This window comes from Buteo buteo, chromosome 9, assembly GCF_964188355.1.
Source record: "Buteo buteo chromosome 9, bButBut1.hap1.1, whole genome shotgun sequence".
Lineage (NCBI taxonomy): Eukaryota > Metazoa > Chordata > Aves > Accipitriformes > Accipitridae > Buteo > Buteo buteo.
Window position 1 is genome coordinate 8972620 of NC_134179.1, and position 16319 is coordinate 8988938.

Here is a 16319-nt window from a genome sequence, read left to right on the forward strand (position 1 = left end):
TAGATTATTTACTACAAAATATCCTGCCAAGACATTCAAATATTAAAACGCAGACTGTGTGGTACTAACTTCTACAGATTTGTCTTCTAAGGGCTAGTTTCAATATATTAACTTCTATTATTGTCCCTCCTTAACAGTTTTCTGGATAAAAGCTTACTTAGATAGGAAGTTGAACAGGTTGCAGTCAATAGGATTTATTGTTTTCAACCATCCTCATGATCAATACATATTTTAGAGAATTACTGGAAAAATCAATCAGGAATAGTTAGAGACATCTCTCTCAGTAAAAAAAGTAAATCTGCTGTCTCGGCATCTTAATATCCTTAAGCAGTACTGTGATAGTTTGTAGGAGCCTTAGAACAGTGGGTTTTGTGCTAATACCAAAGCTGCCGTCCAGTTTTTCCAGTTCTCAGATCACTGGTAATAGCTGCAGACTCCTGCACTTGCCCCATGACCTTTCCTTTTAATTGCTGGAAATCAACAGACTATTAAAGGGAATCAACTCCAGTGCAGTGCTTTTTTTCCCCGAACAAAAAACACCTCAAGTCAATAATAGCAAAACTCTTCAAATACATTTATTTGTCACCATTGAAAATACTGTACAATACCCAAGAAAAGGGGCGGGGAAAGGCAATGTATTAAGACTGGCTTTCATCAATGTCTTTGTCTGGATCCATCTCTGCAGCTTCACTCTCCTGTTGCTGTTTCTTCCAGAGTTTAGCCATAGCAAGCAGTTTGAGATTAGGCTGATTGGCAGTATCTTCTGGGAAAATATAATCATAGTATTCCTCCCAGCCAGCATCAGACTAGGGGAGAAAAAATACCACAAAGCAAGTTTAATTTGCATGTTAATGTTAGCTATTAGAAGGTGCTTCTAATAAGCATAACAGTGAGATAAAATTAAAATCAATGTTTGTCAGACCATCCCTCATAGCTAAAACCAATGAGCTGAATGAGTGTAAGACAGTACTACTTCTGCTGTGCACAATCAGCAGGCAGATTTGATGAACAGCCTGGCTATAGTTTCCCAAACAAAGCTAAGAAACAAACACTATCTGCATAGCACTACCTAAAGCTGTTTTGTCTACACTAGGAGTTTAAAGTGAAGGTAGCTTGAGCATTTGGTAGGAGTATTTCACTCTGAATCAACTGCCCACCTAGCCTGCTGAAGAGCAAGGAGCCCAGCAGCACGTTTCAGGCCAACGCTTTTTTTCAATTACTGCAGTAAAATTGGTATGCACTTACAGCATCCATCAAAGTCGATTTTGTGTACCAGACCCCAGCATAAAGCCACCAAGGATTCAAAGTGACTACTTGCACAGTTTTTCCCCTTACCCCATCTTCAGCCTGCAGTTTTCTCCTCTTCTTTATTTTTTCAGGCATAAGTTTATCTATCCTCTCTTTAGTGGTGTCGGTTCCAAACTCCTCTTCAAAGTTTCTCCAGGATTCCAGAAGCATGACTCTCTCCTCTTTCTCCTCACAGTTTCGCATTGCCTTATTAGCCTCTTCATAAATCTGCCGGCACCTTGACAAACTCTCCTCCCTTCCTGCAGATAGCTCAAACTGTGCAAAGCTGATCCATACCTGTGGTGAAAGCAAATCAAAACCAAGCTGAAACCTCCATTCTGAAGCCTGATAGCTAAATGACAGTTTAAAAAACCAAAGCAGCCAAAAAACCAAATGTCAATACAAGGCGAAAGTACTTTTTCACAAGCAGATACCTAGAAAATTCATGTTTGTTTCACATATATGAAATTTGCCTCATTTTGGCAAGACAGAATATTCACGTAAGCCACACTGACAAATTTCTTGTGGTTGTTTTGGGCCATGATAAATCCGTCTGAATGACAGCATCAAACTACGTTGGAAAAATACCAACTGTTTTTTCCTTGCAATGTTTTTGCAACTAAAATTCCAAAGCTACTCAAACAGGAGGAAGGCTGCTCGGAAACCTTCTGCAAAGCCTTTCATGGAAGATATGCCTGTTGTTATATGTAATTCAGAAATTTCTTTCCCCTTCTCATGGCACAGACACGGTACTGACCTTAGGTTTGCTGTTGATTTGAAAAAGCCACACAATCAAAGCAGTCAAGGGTTTCCATCCACCATGGACCAGATTCAAGACCAATTCTGTGTTCCGCGTACCCAGACATACCTTAACATGCTGTGTTCGCTGAAGTAATCTACGGTAAAGATTTCTTGTTTTCTCATACTCTTCTTGCTCAATTTCAAAGTCAATGTAGGATTTCCAAAGAACCTGCAAAAGAGAAGTCTCTCATGTTCATAGCACATTGAGATAATGGGGGTGGGGAGGGTGGGTGGAGAAACTGAAAAAAAAAAAAAAAAAGAAAAAAAGAAAAAAAAAGAAAAAAGAAAAAAAGAGGCATGGATAAATGTGAAATTTCTCTGAAAAAAGTTTCGGAGATCTGAGTATTTATTGACTGTACAGGCTAGGATTACGACTAAGCAATATCAAATCTTGTGCACATAATCCATTTAGCTTACTCCTGTAAGCATGCTTCTCCCTCCGTGTTTTATCATGGGTTTTATAGTCCTGCATACCCTGCTAAGAAACAGATGCTAAATTAATGAGACATGGGCTAAGCCACTACGGTAAGCAGTTCTGTTCAAGCTGGTAGATTATTTACATTTTAATTAGCCACACTCTGTAATAAATACCTTAAAATTGTGCCAACTGTAAAGTTCATCTACCTCCTTACCTCTGGCATGTCTAGCCGGGGCTGGCCAATAGCCAACTCATATATTGCCCGGGCTCTATCAATATCGCCAAGAATGGTCTCTAGTTCAGCAAATTTAATCCATGATGTGCAGTTTTCCGGTGCAAACTCCAGGAACTTTTCATACAGCTTTCGGCAACGATCAAATTCTCGTAATTGTAACTCCAATTCAATATAACCTTTAAACAGTTTGTTTTTTGGACATTTACCTATGGACGTCCCCTGTTATGCAAAAAAACCGAAAAACCACTTAAAGATCTTGCAAGGAAAAAAACCAAAAACACTCTATTTTCTAAACATCTGTTTACTCTCTAGTATTTGAACTAAAATTCACTTTTGAGCAGAGTTTAAGACTCTGGTCAGGGCCAGTATGAAATCCAACAAAATGCAAAAGGAGTGTGCATCCATCAACAAAAACTCTGAAAGCAGAAAACCTTTAACTTGTTACGCTTTTACATAACACGGGTTCCCCACAAAGTTATTAGTTGAAACTCACCCTGGTTCATCAAATGAACACTTCATCTTGCATCAAAAGCTGAAGAAAGCATAGTACCAGCCTGTACCAGTCTTCCAGGTAAGCAGTTCCCAAGTATCTTATAAAACAAATTATAACAAAAGAAACTGTCTCCTGGACCACCACTGCTATTCATCATCGCATAGAGAATTGTCCACGCACCCTGCCTGCTGACTTATGGTAATGGATAGATGGAGAATAATGTTTTAAAAAAATATTTCCTTTTTGATACGCTTCAGGATCTGAAAAAAGATGTTTGTCCTAAGCCACGGTGCCAAGCTGTGAGAAAGCAGTCTCTGAATCTTAATTTAGGAATCTTTTAAAGCAAGAGTTAAGAATAGGCATATCTGAGACAGCTATGTAGTGAGCTTCACTGTTTGAGTCACTTCTGTAGACAAGTATTATTTATTAAGCACTGCAACCTTTGTTCCCTCAAGCTAACGTGAATTAAGTAATTTGAGATCAAATTCCCTTACTACAATTCTTCTGCACAACTTTCCGACACATTGATTATCTTGGTACTTAGTAAAAATGGAGGAAACCACCACTTGGGAATATCAGTTTGGTCATCATTACGGCCCTCCAGCTCTACAAATGCCTTTTCTATTTCAAAATATGCTCAGTTCTTCCCCTCTCACACCCCCATTACTATTTTCTTAAGCAGCATAGGCTCTAGCTGATCTCCTGTCTCCAAGTCCCAGCATCTCTCAGACTGTGGGAAAACAAAGAATCCACACACTATCTGCAGCCAGTGAAAATAAGGCAGAGCAAGGTGCTGACTGCATGCTGATGAGAGCCCTAGCATCAGGAGCTGGACCTTCTCTTCTGCATTGTGACAGTGCGGGACCCTCACCTCAGGACAGAAGCAAGGCTTCTGCCAAAGAGGTGGTTCAAAGTCAACTCATTGCAAAAGAAAGAAGGAAACTGCTTGCCAAATCTGGGTGCACTCCAAACAAGTATTATGGCTGCAGCAGCAAAATCTGGTTTCCAAAATAAGAAAAAGGTGACCTAAAAAAAGTCTGTCAAAGAAATTAAACAACAGAGAAAAAGACCAACAAAACAGAAGCCTAAAAGAAACTGAGGAAACTTTATACTTCTGGATGGGCCAAAGCACCCTTTCCAGAATCTACCATAACATTTACCCTTTAAAAAAAAGGCAGCCAGAAGCAGGGTGCTGACTGGTGACTATGGTAATGTTGAGCAATGGTATCTTAAGCCAAGCTAAACAGCAGCACGCTTCAGGACAGATGGTTGTCTTCTCCTGCAGGGAGACAATAACAGTCTCACAAGGGACTTAACCCCTCCGTTTCAATTTTTTCTGGTCACAGGCAGGAGTCCAGCTCAAGAGACAAAGCTTTACTAGCACATTGGGGGCAGACTTGGTCCAGTATCAGCTACAGAAAGCCATTCATGTTTACGCTCTTATCACAGCTGTGCCATGGGTTTGGAGGAAACCCCATCAGTTTCCTCTTTAAAGTCAAACCACCTCAACTGTTACCAACATTAGCTTTCTCTCAAAATTCCTAATGCTATCACTGAGCTTATTTAGAATATCTGAACTGAAGGGAAAGAAAGTTTTTCATTTCAAAACGTTTTGCTGCTAAAATGTACTCCATTGTTCTCTGACATGCTGACATTCACATAGTGAATTCACACAGAAGCTCCTGAGCCTGCCCAAAGTCCCCACAATGGCTCCTATCAGCAACCTGGTAGCTGGGACTCAAATGCTCTATTTGGCAGGTCTTAATTTCCAAGAGTCAAAAACTCCTATTTATTTAAAATACTTTTTAAAATGCTATTGTTAGCACAAGTATCATTTAAACAAATCAGCAGCAGTTAAAAATTTGCAAGTGCACTAAGCTGATTTGGGTACTCTTGCATTCAGATGTGCGTTTTGTCAGCTGAAACGAGAAAGCTGCATTCATTTCTGCCCGTGGCTAATTCATCATATCAAGCTACGCTTCTTTTTAAATCATACATGACAGTAAATACCGGTCCCTGCAGACTTCTCGGATGCTTTACTTAAGTGGATTAAAACAGCAACTTATAAAGGACAATTTAAGATCTTTTAATGCCATTCCCTTGTTAGTTAGTAAAATCAATTATGGAATTAAAAAAAGCTTACCAAAGCTCTTCTGGCAAGTGGAAGATTTTTCTGGCGTATTTCAAATTGTGCGTACAGCAGCCATATTTTGGCAAATGTAAACTGAAAGAAAAAGAACAACGTCATGCTTAGGCTGGAAGCTTGGTAAAAAATACTGCATATGTTCTTTAAAAAAATAATCATTCTGTCTGTACAAGAAGTTACTGCTACTGCAGTTAGTTGCATTTGATCTCAGTGTTTTCCTGCTGAAAAGTTGAGAGTTCATAATCCAAAACCACCTTTCTAGAACACGACAATATACTCCACAATGGATGAAAGCAAAAATGGCCGGAACAGAAATCTTCTCACAAAGAAAATAGCTTGCTAACTAATCGATTGATTGGTAAAATATCAGCTATCACTGAATCAATTAACAGCTAATCAACTCTTCATTACAGGTTAATCCTAATCTACACAGTTGATACTCAGGTGACATGATTAATGACAAACTAGAAAAGGAAGTACATGAACTAAGATTACTTGACATCCCAAGGCAATGCTGATTAATTGTTTTACGGGTTTGGCCACGTGGATATTTTAGTTAAAGCTCACTGGCAAAAAAACCACAAAACCAAAAAATCAGTCTTGAATACACACCTGTAAGATGGTTTATCAAATGCACCTCCCTCAAGGAGGACCCTTAGACAATTAGAAACAGTTGCTATAAAAGGTGCTAACCCCATATAAAAGAAAGCAACAAGTATCCTGCAGTAATTACAAGTAACTAGGCTGAAAGCAGCTATAAAAGGACCAACCTGAGGAAGAACACAAGTGGGTAAAGAAGAGGTAAGAGTTCTTCCCTACTGCTTAATAGTACTAGACTACCCTCTGACCATGTGTTATTTCAGCTTCTTAGAGCATGCTTAATAATTTGAAAATACTGGAGAAACCCTTACATCCCATCTGTATGAGGAAATCTGACATCAGTGTGTGGCCTGCTATTTCCCATTGATGATGCAAATTACAGCCATCTAACACCTTAGCTTGAAAAAAAAATCTATCAATTTTGGAAGATAGGCATCATGAGAAACTGGAAGGGGTATTTAAAGTTCTGAGCAGAGTCTTCATGAATGTGCTAGTAGCCATTTGGAGCTGTTTACACGTCTGAACCTTGGTGGGGGGGTGGAACTAAGGGATCTTATCTTGGGAATTTTAATCCAAGACTCAGTAAAAACCATTGGAGGAACCATACCTTCTTGTGGGGAATGAGCTCGATACATGCCTGATACACTTGTCTGGTTCGCTCTGCATCCTGCAAGAACAGGTAAAATTAAATACTTTGTTTGCTGCTAAGATTACACTGTATTTTGAATCACGCAAGGATTGCAAAATTGCAGAACAGTATTGTTAAGTTGTTTAGAATCATATATGCTTAAGATATAAATGTACTTGTCTACTTAGTGTGCACAATTCAAAGATGGTAACTTCTGAGAATCAGTAAAAGTCATCTTCTCAAAACAAGATTCAACACTAAGAATTTGACAATAAAGCCAGAAGTGTCCCCATTCTGGGGGGAAAAAAGTCTTTTCTCCTTTAATAGACAGTGAATAGGTATACTGCACTACAATTTTACAAAAAAGTGTAGCTATAATGTTACATGACTGATAACAGAAGAAATACTTGTACAGCCTCAGAAGGCCATGGTAGCAAGAATCTGACTGCTTCACAGAACAACTTCACAAATAGTTTTGTTAAATATAAAACTATTTCCCAAGTTCACATAACAGCCTGGAACAGGCAATTCAGATGGGGCTAGAAAGACCTACTTCTGCTTTTATTATCAGTGGGTTTCTGGATGAGTTGGGGTGAAACTGAAATATTTTCTTTCCCTATACATAGGAGGTAAAAATGAAGGGAAAAAACCCCGTATTTAAATAGAAAATCCTGTAGCTAGTTACACAAAACAAGTAAGACAGTATTTTTAGTTCTCTATTTTCTTATTAAAATATCTGTAGTATTTAATATAAGGAAAATGCTTGGAAAGGAAAGAAAAAACCCTGAATTCTTACTACTTGCCTTTGCCTCCAGCTCTTCGTACAATGCATAGTTAATCCAAAGATAGATGTATCTTTTCCAATGTCTTTTCTCTTGAATTGGGGGAACATTGGCGATGGCTCTTTCATACACTTCTCGGACAGTCTCGGCATCCGTGTCACTTTCAACTAACCTCAGGTAGTCAAACCAGGCATCATAATTATGTGGATTTGCCTTCCAGAAAGATGGGAGCAGGGAAATGGGAAAGAAACTTCAGTAACTACAAATAACAGACTCTGTTCCTTTACTTACAGTTTTTATTCAGAATTTCTCCTTTAAAATAGATCATCAGAATATCAATGAAAACTGTCAGTCTCAGGTATGCTTAAGCTAGAGCTTGTGGGTTAAAGTGCATTTATTTCTTTATTTTTTACCTACAAACATTCTTTAAGTGAAGGCAAACAAACCAAACTGTGAGAAGGGAAGAAGAAATGATGAAATATGCAGTATTCAGTGAATATTAGAAAGGCGTAGCACACCTGTTTTCTCACAAAAAAAGGTATTTATACATGTGAGGTGTCCTGTGACCGTTACTGCATAACAGAAGTGAAGAAGTAAGTTACAAGCTGAACTGCATCATCCCCTAAGATGACTGTGAAGGGTACAGAGCTCTGAGTGCAATAAAAAACTTGGGCTCCACAACCTACATGAGAATGCAGAAACAAAAAAGCAGTGAATGCAAGTATCATTTTCTCCCCCATGGATGGAATTCTATCACCAAAAAGAACAGCATTTTCTTGGACTGAGTATCAAGGGTAACATAAAACTTATCAGCCTTCATATCAGGAGACACTCACGTAACTTAAGCAGCAGCTGGATGTATCGTGAGCCCAGAGAATATTTGCAATGCATACCTTCACTTCCTCTTCATACTGGAATCTCCTCTTGCTGACAATGATGTCTTCAATTCCCCTCCTGTCTCCAAACTTCTTCTCAAAGATGGTATAATTCTTGAAGAGATTTTGGGCCTCCTGTTTTGGAATTCTGTCCAAGGCATACTTGTAGATCACCCTTACCCTTTCAAACTGAAAATATTAAATATCATGTGAATAACGTTTACAAAGCAGTTCCTGTTCTCCTCCACAATTTCTCAATGAGCTTTTGGCAATATTTAATAGAATACAGAATCATAAGAGTATCTCAATGTAAATGATTGTTTTGGGACAGGACTAACACAGATCTCCCTGAAGAGTAAACTTCGGGCAGGGGGGAGGAAAATTCTGTAAATACCAAAACTGACCATCTCTTACTCATCTACAGGTTTGGAATATTTTTAAGAGGTGGTGGTTTTGGGGTTCACAGAATATTTTCAATTCCTTGATGGCCTGGGCACTTTAAAGAGACTGCCTGGGAAAAACATGGCTAAATCAGTTTTTTATCATGCAGGCCTACAACCTCTCAGAAACTTACAAATCTGAGGATATGTATTTGATCTGATGACACTATTCTCAAGCTTGGCAGGTTTGGTGCCCACCTTTCTTAGAACATAGTTCCTTGATGTTGCCAAAAGGCAAACAGAAGCTAAGCAAAGAGTTGTCTCGTTAACTCAGACTACAACAACAATATCTCATAAGGTGCTGAAAGACACAAGTATTGCAGCGAATGTTAAGTGGCCTTGAGTTTGATATTCAAGAAGAAATCTTGTGGGGGCAGTTGGTATTAGTCTGATGTATTATTAAGAAGGTCTTACTTCTTTCTGATTCTCCTCAAATTTTGCAAAAGCCACGTACAAGTGCTCATCCATATGCTCTTCTCCAAAGAACTCTACTGCCCTCTCGTATACTTTCCTTGCGTGAGCAAAATAACTGTGCTTCTCTTCAAAGCGGGCATACTTGATCCAGTTCTTAACATCAGGATGAACAATAACAAGTAGAGCTCTGTTAAAGAAACAGTGGCTGTCGAACTGGACATTTCAAATTGCATTCTTCCCAGTGACTACAAGGTCATAGACTATATGAAACAACTCCCAAGGATGGTGTATGCAAAAAATGCAACTGGGAAGAAGGCACAAAACAGCTCTAAGCATGCAAAGCCTTTGTGCTGTACTGAGAACTTAAAGAAAATTTAAAAAGGGATAAAAAGCAAGGGTCAGGGAGAAGTTTAAGGAGGAGAAATCTGAAACAAATGATGACTGCAAAAAAGCTGGAAGCATGAGCGCTGTCTAAATATACACTGTTGTGGCGGGATGTACATTCATGTAACTGAATTTGGAGGCATATACTAAACATGCTTTTAATACCTACTACTGGCTCTCAGCATGGTGGCTTACTCCCAACACCCCACAGTAAAAAGGAGCACAGGGACATAGCTGGAGATAGAACAGATGACAGAATAGAAATGAAGAATGTAGGCCTAAACCTTGGCAAGTGTCGTAATGCACTAAAAAGGATATATCTCTCATAAATGGTACGCGCCCTGTCCACCTCCTTGTATCTCAGCTCGAAGTTAATGTAAGAATGCCAAGCTTGCTCCTCTGGTTGCCACTCCATCCACCGTTCAAACACCTGACGTGATCCAGCAACATTCCCCAACATCTCTTCCATGTAAGTATACTTATACCTTGGAAAACAAGATCAAGTTTTTACAATCACAAGTAAATGCATAAATTACAAGGATTTGAGTGCTTAGTAAAAGCATTACTGAGATTTCTTCACCTGTTCCCCACTTGCACCCCAGAAATGCCTACAGATACTGCTGTGATTGGCAGCATGCAGGTACACAAATATCCTTCTCTCCCAATACCCTTACCACTTGAAAAGTACAAAACCTTTCCAAAACTTAAGCCTTCCTCTTTTTTTTCAGACTAGGCTGAAGACTTGGTGAAACAGACAACAATGCACTTCTGCATGATACCAAAACAGAAAAATGACCTGTAGTCTTTGGGGGTAGAAGCAATGCTCCGTTCTCTGCAAACGTACCAGAACTGGTTCACCCTGGGGAGGGTGGTAATGGCTCGATCCCAAATGTTTCGGGCATGATTAACCTGGCGGTTCTTCATTTCCATTTCTGCATATTTCAGCCAGAGTGTGACATTTCTGTAGTCTACATCTAAAGCACGCTCGTAAATGGAACGGGCTCTGGAAAGCAAAGAGAAGTTGCGCATATAACATGCCTCCAAGACTTTGATGGTTTGTCAACATGTGTCTTAAAAGGTTTATAAGATATGTCTGCAGCTGCATCATAATTACCTCTGTATTTCTTTCAGGCTTTCCTCCCATTGTGCATACTTTATCCAGTTACTGATAACAGTCCTGTTTTTTCTTATGTTATCTTCAAAAGTCTGAGGAGAAAATTATTTCTGTAAGAAATCCCTCTGTGCAGACCAATCTTGTCATAAATGGCTTATGGCATACTATTTGAATGAATTCCAAATGTCTCACATCCATGCAGTTGTAGCAACAAAACACACACAATACAACACTTTGTAAAAATTGCATAACAGAGAAGATAGAAGTGTTGTTCATCATACAGATTAGGACTAAACTCAAGTTCCTGCAACCTAATACCTGAAATACTGATGGAATAACAACTGACAGCACTAAAATCTCGCACTTTTTTTTTTTTCTTTTAATCTCCTGCTTAATGTTTCAATAGCAACATTAACTGGACAGATGGAGCCAGTCATTGCAGACAACCCTGAATGTACTTGGATGCACCAGCATGAGTTTATTCATTTTGACCTTTGTGTTTCATTGTTCCAAATAATTTTTTTTTTTAAGGCAAGATGCCTTATTCTCATTCCAGGGATTTAATATGCTGACATCAACTGTGCTGGTCAAATTTCACTGCTCAGTGCAATGGTGAGAGCACCTTCAGTCTTGTGTTTGGCTATTGTCAGGATCAATGCTATTGGTATTTAAATTGTGGCTAAACATGGTTTAACACAGTTAATGTGGTGGCTTGCTACTGCCATTCAGATCAGAGATAAAAAAGGTTAACATCTGGTGTGGTGATCATCTGACTCCATTTGCTCTGTGTGTGCTCGAGTGAGGTACACCAGTATCCAGCACTGTAAGGCCCAAAGTCTTCACGAGGAGTCCTAGCCACTATGGTAAGGAGGGAAACAAACACCCACTAAGGGCTGAGTACAGGGATGCTGCGTTGTACTGCAACAGTTGCCAGTGCTGAACATATGCATACATGCTTCAGGGAATGATAGACCTAGTCTATGCTGCCTGTATCTAAGAAAAATTGCTGAGTGCTGAAAACATTTAAAGTTCCCTGTTAGTGCTATGCTTGCTTTGCTGATCCAGGACAGCAATTATTAAAGGAAAAAGCAGAACAAAACCATAGATAAGTTTGCACAAGCAAAGCAATTCCTCTAAATAAAAAAGAAAAAATTACACCTGAAATCTCACAGGCAAAATGGTCAAGTTTCAAGACAATAAAACACAACCATGATTAGTGCAGAAAGTTGTGTTCTAAAGTGTGCTAAGTAATACCATAATTATACAGAATAGAAATATCACTTGCAAACACACCATGTTGTTTTTGGTTTTTTTTAAACAGTTGAGGTGGAAAAAACAGCTGTGTTACTGTAAAGCTTGCTAATGTTCTGTCATGCTGACTGCCCAGATACTAGTGCTGATAAAGGAACCACATATAAAACATGTATGTAATTACCCTTGCAATGCTGTGAATGTACTGAACGTGCTTACATGTGAGATGATGCGTACCACCCCATTTTATGCTAAATGACACCTGTTGAACTTACAATTTTTGCACAAAAGTAGCATTTTTCTATGAAAACATTGGGTTTTTTCAAGAATTGTTATTCGTCTGGAAAATCCACAAGTAATAGAGGCTCTGTCTTATTTAAGTTAAAGCACAGCAAAATATTAGTGCTTTATACGAGCATCAAGATTAGGTGTTGTTCCCCCCCCCCCTTACCTTCCTTTTCCGGAGTTTATAGTCGTTTAGCTCTTCAACATCTGTGATCTTCTGTTGCGGAGGCGGTGGAAGAAGTTCAAGCTCTCTCTCTTTTGCTTCTCTTAAAAGCTGTTCTGCTGTGATCTGAACTTCTGCAGGTGCTTTATTTTTCACCTGCAAAGGAAGGGGGCTCGATTCATATTTTCTCCTTCTAATGCAAAAATCCCCCCACACACTCCGGCCTAATTTACGCCGGTGGCTTACTAGGTTCGGTATTTGCCGAAGAAAGACGCGGAGGCCCCCGGGGGCGGACGGAGCCTTCTGGCCAGCGCTAGCCCCAGCCTACGCGGCTCCTGCCCGGGGCACGGCACGGGGAGAGGCAAAACTCCCCTCACGCCGCGTTTCGGCATGGCTATGCCACCGCGAAGCTGACCGGGCGCATTGACCCGCTTTCCGGAGGCCGAGGCCAGGCCGCTCCCGGGCGCCTGGCGCTGCTCCGGGGCCCGGCGAGGGCGGGCGGGCGGACGCCACCCCGACCACCCTCCCCAACCCCGGGCCCGCCGCCGCCGCCTCCCCCCGAGCACCTTCGCCACTTTGGGGATCCGCTGCTTCCCGGCTGCCGTAGACGCCATCTTGCCGCCTCTTCCTGCTGGCCCCGCCCCGTCCCCTCCGACCTCGCGCAGCGCCGGCGCGCGCCGTTGCCGGAGTAACGGGACGCGCCGCCGGCAGCGAGGCGGGGAAAAGAGCGGAGCGGCAGCCGGTCGGTCGGTCCGTCAGTTAGTCCGTCCGTCCACCCGCCCCTGGCCACGCCGCTCCGCTCCGGCAGCGCCAGGGGAAAGGGCCTCCCCGCCGCAGCGGGAGGAAGGTGAGCGCCCGGCGCAGCCGGGGGTCCCACGGCCCCAAACGGTTCGCCGGTGCCCCCAGACGGCGCCCCCTGGCGGCTCGGCGGGCGCCCTGCGGCTGCCGGTGGGGGCTGCGGGCGGGCGGCCGGTGCGGGGAGGGCCGTAGGAGCGGTTAGCGTGTCTTTCACGGCGTGGCGGCGTCCCTGCTGCCGACGCGAGGCCCGAGAGGTGTTAACGGTGCGGGTGTAAGACCCCTGCCCCGCCCGGAGTGCCCGCGCCGCCTTCGCTGCTGTCAGGTGAGGGAGCTCTGCCCCGTGCCTCGACCTTTGGGCCTTCCTTCGGGCCTTCTGAGCTTTAAAATTGGGGTCTGGCCTCGTTCCCCTATGCCTTTCGGGGATGGGAATGGCCGACGTGCGCCATCCCCGCTGCTGAGGCAAGCCGTTAATTCTTGGGCGCGTAGGTGCCCCCCGCCATCTCCCCGAGTCTCCTGAGACGCACGCCTCTGGTATGTACGCGTTTGGTGTGTTTTCAGTCAGAAACAGAAAAAACACACTGCGCGGGATTCTCACTTGGGCTGAGAAGTGTTTGTTTCGGGAGGCAGAGAGGAAACGTGTCCAACCGCTAGGTCGGAAGAGGAATGGTTCTTTATCTGCTTGTTTTGCCAAGTCTCTCCTCTATGGCATGCTGCTCTCATAGTAGAAATACAGGAGTTGCTGTAGGAACAGTGCATTTTCTAAAGAAAACGGTACATTTTTAATGTGTAAATGCTGCTTTCTGTCAGTCATGGTTGCATGATTGTCTAGGGCCTTTAAGGGGAGGTAGTGGAGAAGGGGGTGAATACGGAAATGTGGCAAACTGTTCTCAGTTGAAGTAACCTTAATGCTAGGCTTAAGTTCGTTGATGGCATTTTAAAATTCCTGTTTATTTTGATATATGGAGAAGACATTAATAAAAAATAACCAACTATTTTAGTAGTCTCACAGTTTGCAGTTACTTAATGAAATGTGTAAGTGAATTATGCGGCCGTTTTCTTTGCTCATTTTAAGAATAACCTGTCATTTAGGCCTGAGTGTAGTTGCTTCCCGCTCCACTGGGAAGAATATATATATCTTACAACTTAAAACATTTGAGAAGTTGCTTACACAAGCTAGCATAACCTTTTTCTGTGTAGATGTTACTGTTATATTCAGTAATAAGTACACTCTACCCTAGATTGTTCTTTCTACATAACCACAATTCTGTTTATTAAGTGCATGTATTAAAACCTGCAGAGGACATTTTGCCTCGGGTTGGTTCCAGGACCTCTTTGCAAACCTATGTTGGCATGACTGAGACCTGTGCTGTTGCCTATAACAATGTCTTGATTGTGTGTGAAAGATGTAGCTGTACATGTGACTTTCTCTGTATTTAAGAGGTGTAAAATTCTGGGTTTCTTTTGTTATCCCATTTTAGTTGGGATCTGTGGGGCCTAGTAATTGGGCATCACATTTGGAGCCAATGTTAGACATGGCTATTGTGTTTGGTGGATTGGTAAAAGTGTTCTGCTAGTCTCGGTATGTTGGTTATTCAGACTTTTTTTGAGTTAGTAATGCTGTATTTTGCACAAGTATATTTAAGAAATTGCAGAAAGCTGTCATGTTTGGTCAATCCATGTTTTACATGCCTAATTCTTGATTATATCACAACAGGCTACAACACTAAGTAGCAACACAGCTGAAAGATAAATGAACTGTTAGTTGATAGTCACAGATGGTCTGAATGCCCATTGCCCCTATATGTTCTGAAATTGCTAGGCATATCAATAAATCACTTGGACCTGGCAAATTCTGGAACCACAAAAACATTTTTCTTCTGGGCAGGAAAGCTATAAAGCTTTCAATTCCTTCTGAAATTTAAGCATCGCTGTTGACTTAAAAAGAAATTTGAGGAGCTGTTTTGGACAAAATACACTTAACCCACCTGAAATTGCTGTTTAACGTTACCAGGACATTCTTATCCTGATTGTTTGCAGCTCATCCTCCCAAGCCTGTACCCTTAAAGCTTTAAGTTTGAAATTATTAATGATGGGCACTGTTCTGATAGATAGCATGCAAATGCCTATAAATGAATAAATGTAAAAGCAATCTGTAGCCTACTGAAAACATTTTTTTCCTGTGTAGCATGTAGAATACATACAACAGGGATGATTGCATGCTGTATTTCTACATGTGCACTGTTTGCATGCTGTATGTATATGCAGGCAGTATATATTTATGTAGAGGTCTATAGGAACTAGGCACTTAAATCCATCCGAATTGCACTTCTTCATGGTTTTCATAAATATCCACTTCAAGTAACTACGTTGAACAATGGATTGCAGCAGGATCTGCCAGAACAGCAGTGTTTTCTTCATTTCTTGTTTCAGTCTGTAAGATGACTACAATAAATTCTTCAAGAGGAAATACAGAAGTGGTCAGTGCCAGAAGAACAGAATCACATGATGTTTCAGATATTATCAGCCTCTTCAGCCACTTTACTGAAGTAGTTTTTGGAAGGATTGATGTTACGTACCTTTTGTAAGTAACAGTATTTTAGGGACATTATATTATCTTTGTTGCAGGAAATGTTTAAAATGGCAGAAAACATTAAGAGCCTTTACGTGGTATGGCATAATGACTTTTTATGCTATTCACAAAAAGGGAAAGAAAACCCTCTTCCTCTTCTCTGCATGACTTTGTGCAAACTTGGATCACTGCTGCCAGCATGGTGGGCAAGATTTGACTCTATACTAGCTTCCTTCTTATAAAAAGTTCAGAAAAAATACTTCTGAATAATATTTGATGAAACCATCAGATTCCAGTATCTGCTGTCTACTCCATCTAACAGAATCCTTTTGCCTGTCGGAGAATGATAGAAATAGAGGGGGAGGGACTATGGTTTTTAATCACTGTGTGGCCATGACACTTCTGTTTTCTTTTCCTGTGTAGGTCTAAATCTTGTCCTTTTCTTCCCATTCTCCTTTAACGAAAAGAATTGGTTATTTGTTGCCTCTCTTTAGTCTATCTTGGGAGGCAGCCTCTATCTGCCATAAAATAAGTTTCAATGTGCCTCTTCTTTTCGTGCTCCCAAAATACCTAATATTCTCCATGTTTTGACATCTGTATCCCAGCTGCTTGCATGGCAATGTCCTTAGCGGAAAT

General features: G+C 41.2%; 2 protein-coding genes across 2 annotated transcripts in view; one reads left to right on the top strand and one right to left on the bottom strand.

Moving 5' to 3' along the window:
* Window positions 1-559: 559 nt before the first annotated feature.
* Window positions 560-13015, bottom strand: CRNKL1 (crooked neck pre-mRNA splicing factor 1). Its single transcript, XM_075035270.1, has 14 exons — window positions 12883-13015; window positions 12320-12472; window positions 10618-10709; window positions 10348-10506; window positions 9822-9988; window positions 9120-9298; window positions 8284-8454; window positions 7412-7603; window positions 6588-6647; window positions 5378-5458; window positions 2721-2960; window positions 2156-2257; window positions 1336-1584; window positions 560-806 (listed from the first exon to the last, which is right to left on the bottom strand). Exons 1-14 carry the CDS (start codon window positions 12928-12930, stop codon window positions 639-641), a joined length of 2061 nt encoding a protein of 686 aa, XP_074891371.1. The 5' UTR covers window positions 12931-13015; the 3' UTR covers window positions 560-638.
* A 341-nt stretch (window positions 13016-13356) lies between these two features.
* CFAP61 (cilia and flagella associated protein 61) overlaps window positions 13357-16319 on the top strand; it is a 120940-nt gene continuing 117977 nt past the window's right edge. Inside the window, exons 1-2 of the mRNA XM_075036764.1 lie at window positions 13357-13645; window positions 15545-15695. Of these exons, the coding sequence (XP_074892865.1) occupies window positions 15553-15695 (143 nt within the window). The 5' untranslated portion in view covers window positions 13357-13645; window positions 15545-15552. The remainder of the gene's footprint in view (window positions 13646-15544; window positions 15696-16319) is intronic.

Excerpts from the sequence above, each read along its gene's own strand:
- CRNKL1 (XM_075035270.1), bottom strand. The coding sequence starts at position 12,930 with ATGGCGTCTACGGCAGCCGGGAAGCAGCGGATCCCCAAAGTGGCGAAG. Across the intron at positions 8,455-9,119 it reads TTGAGGAGAATCAGAAAGAA|TTTGAAAGGGTAAGGGTGAT; the intron begins GTAAGACCTTCT and ends TAATATTTTCAG. Across the intron at positions 5,459-6,587 it reads AGCTCATTCCCCACAAGAAG|TTTACATTTGCCAAAATATG; the intron begins GTATGGTTCCTC and ends TTTTTCTTTCAG.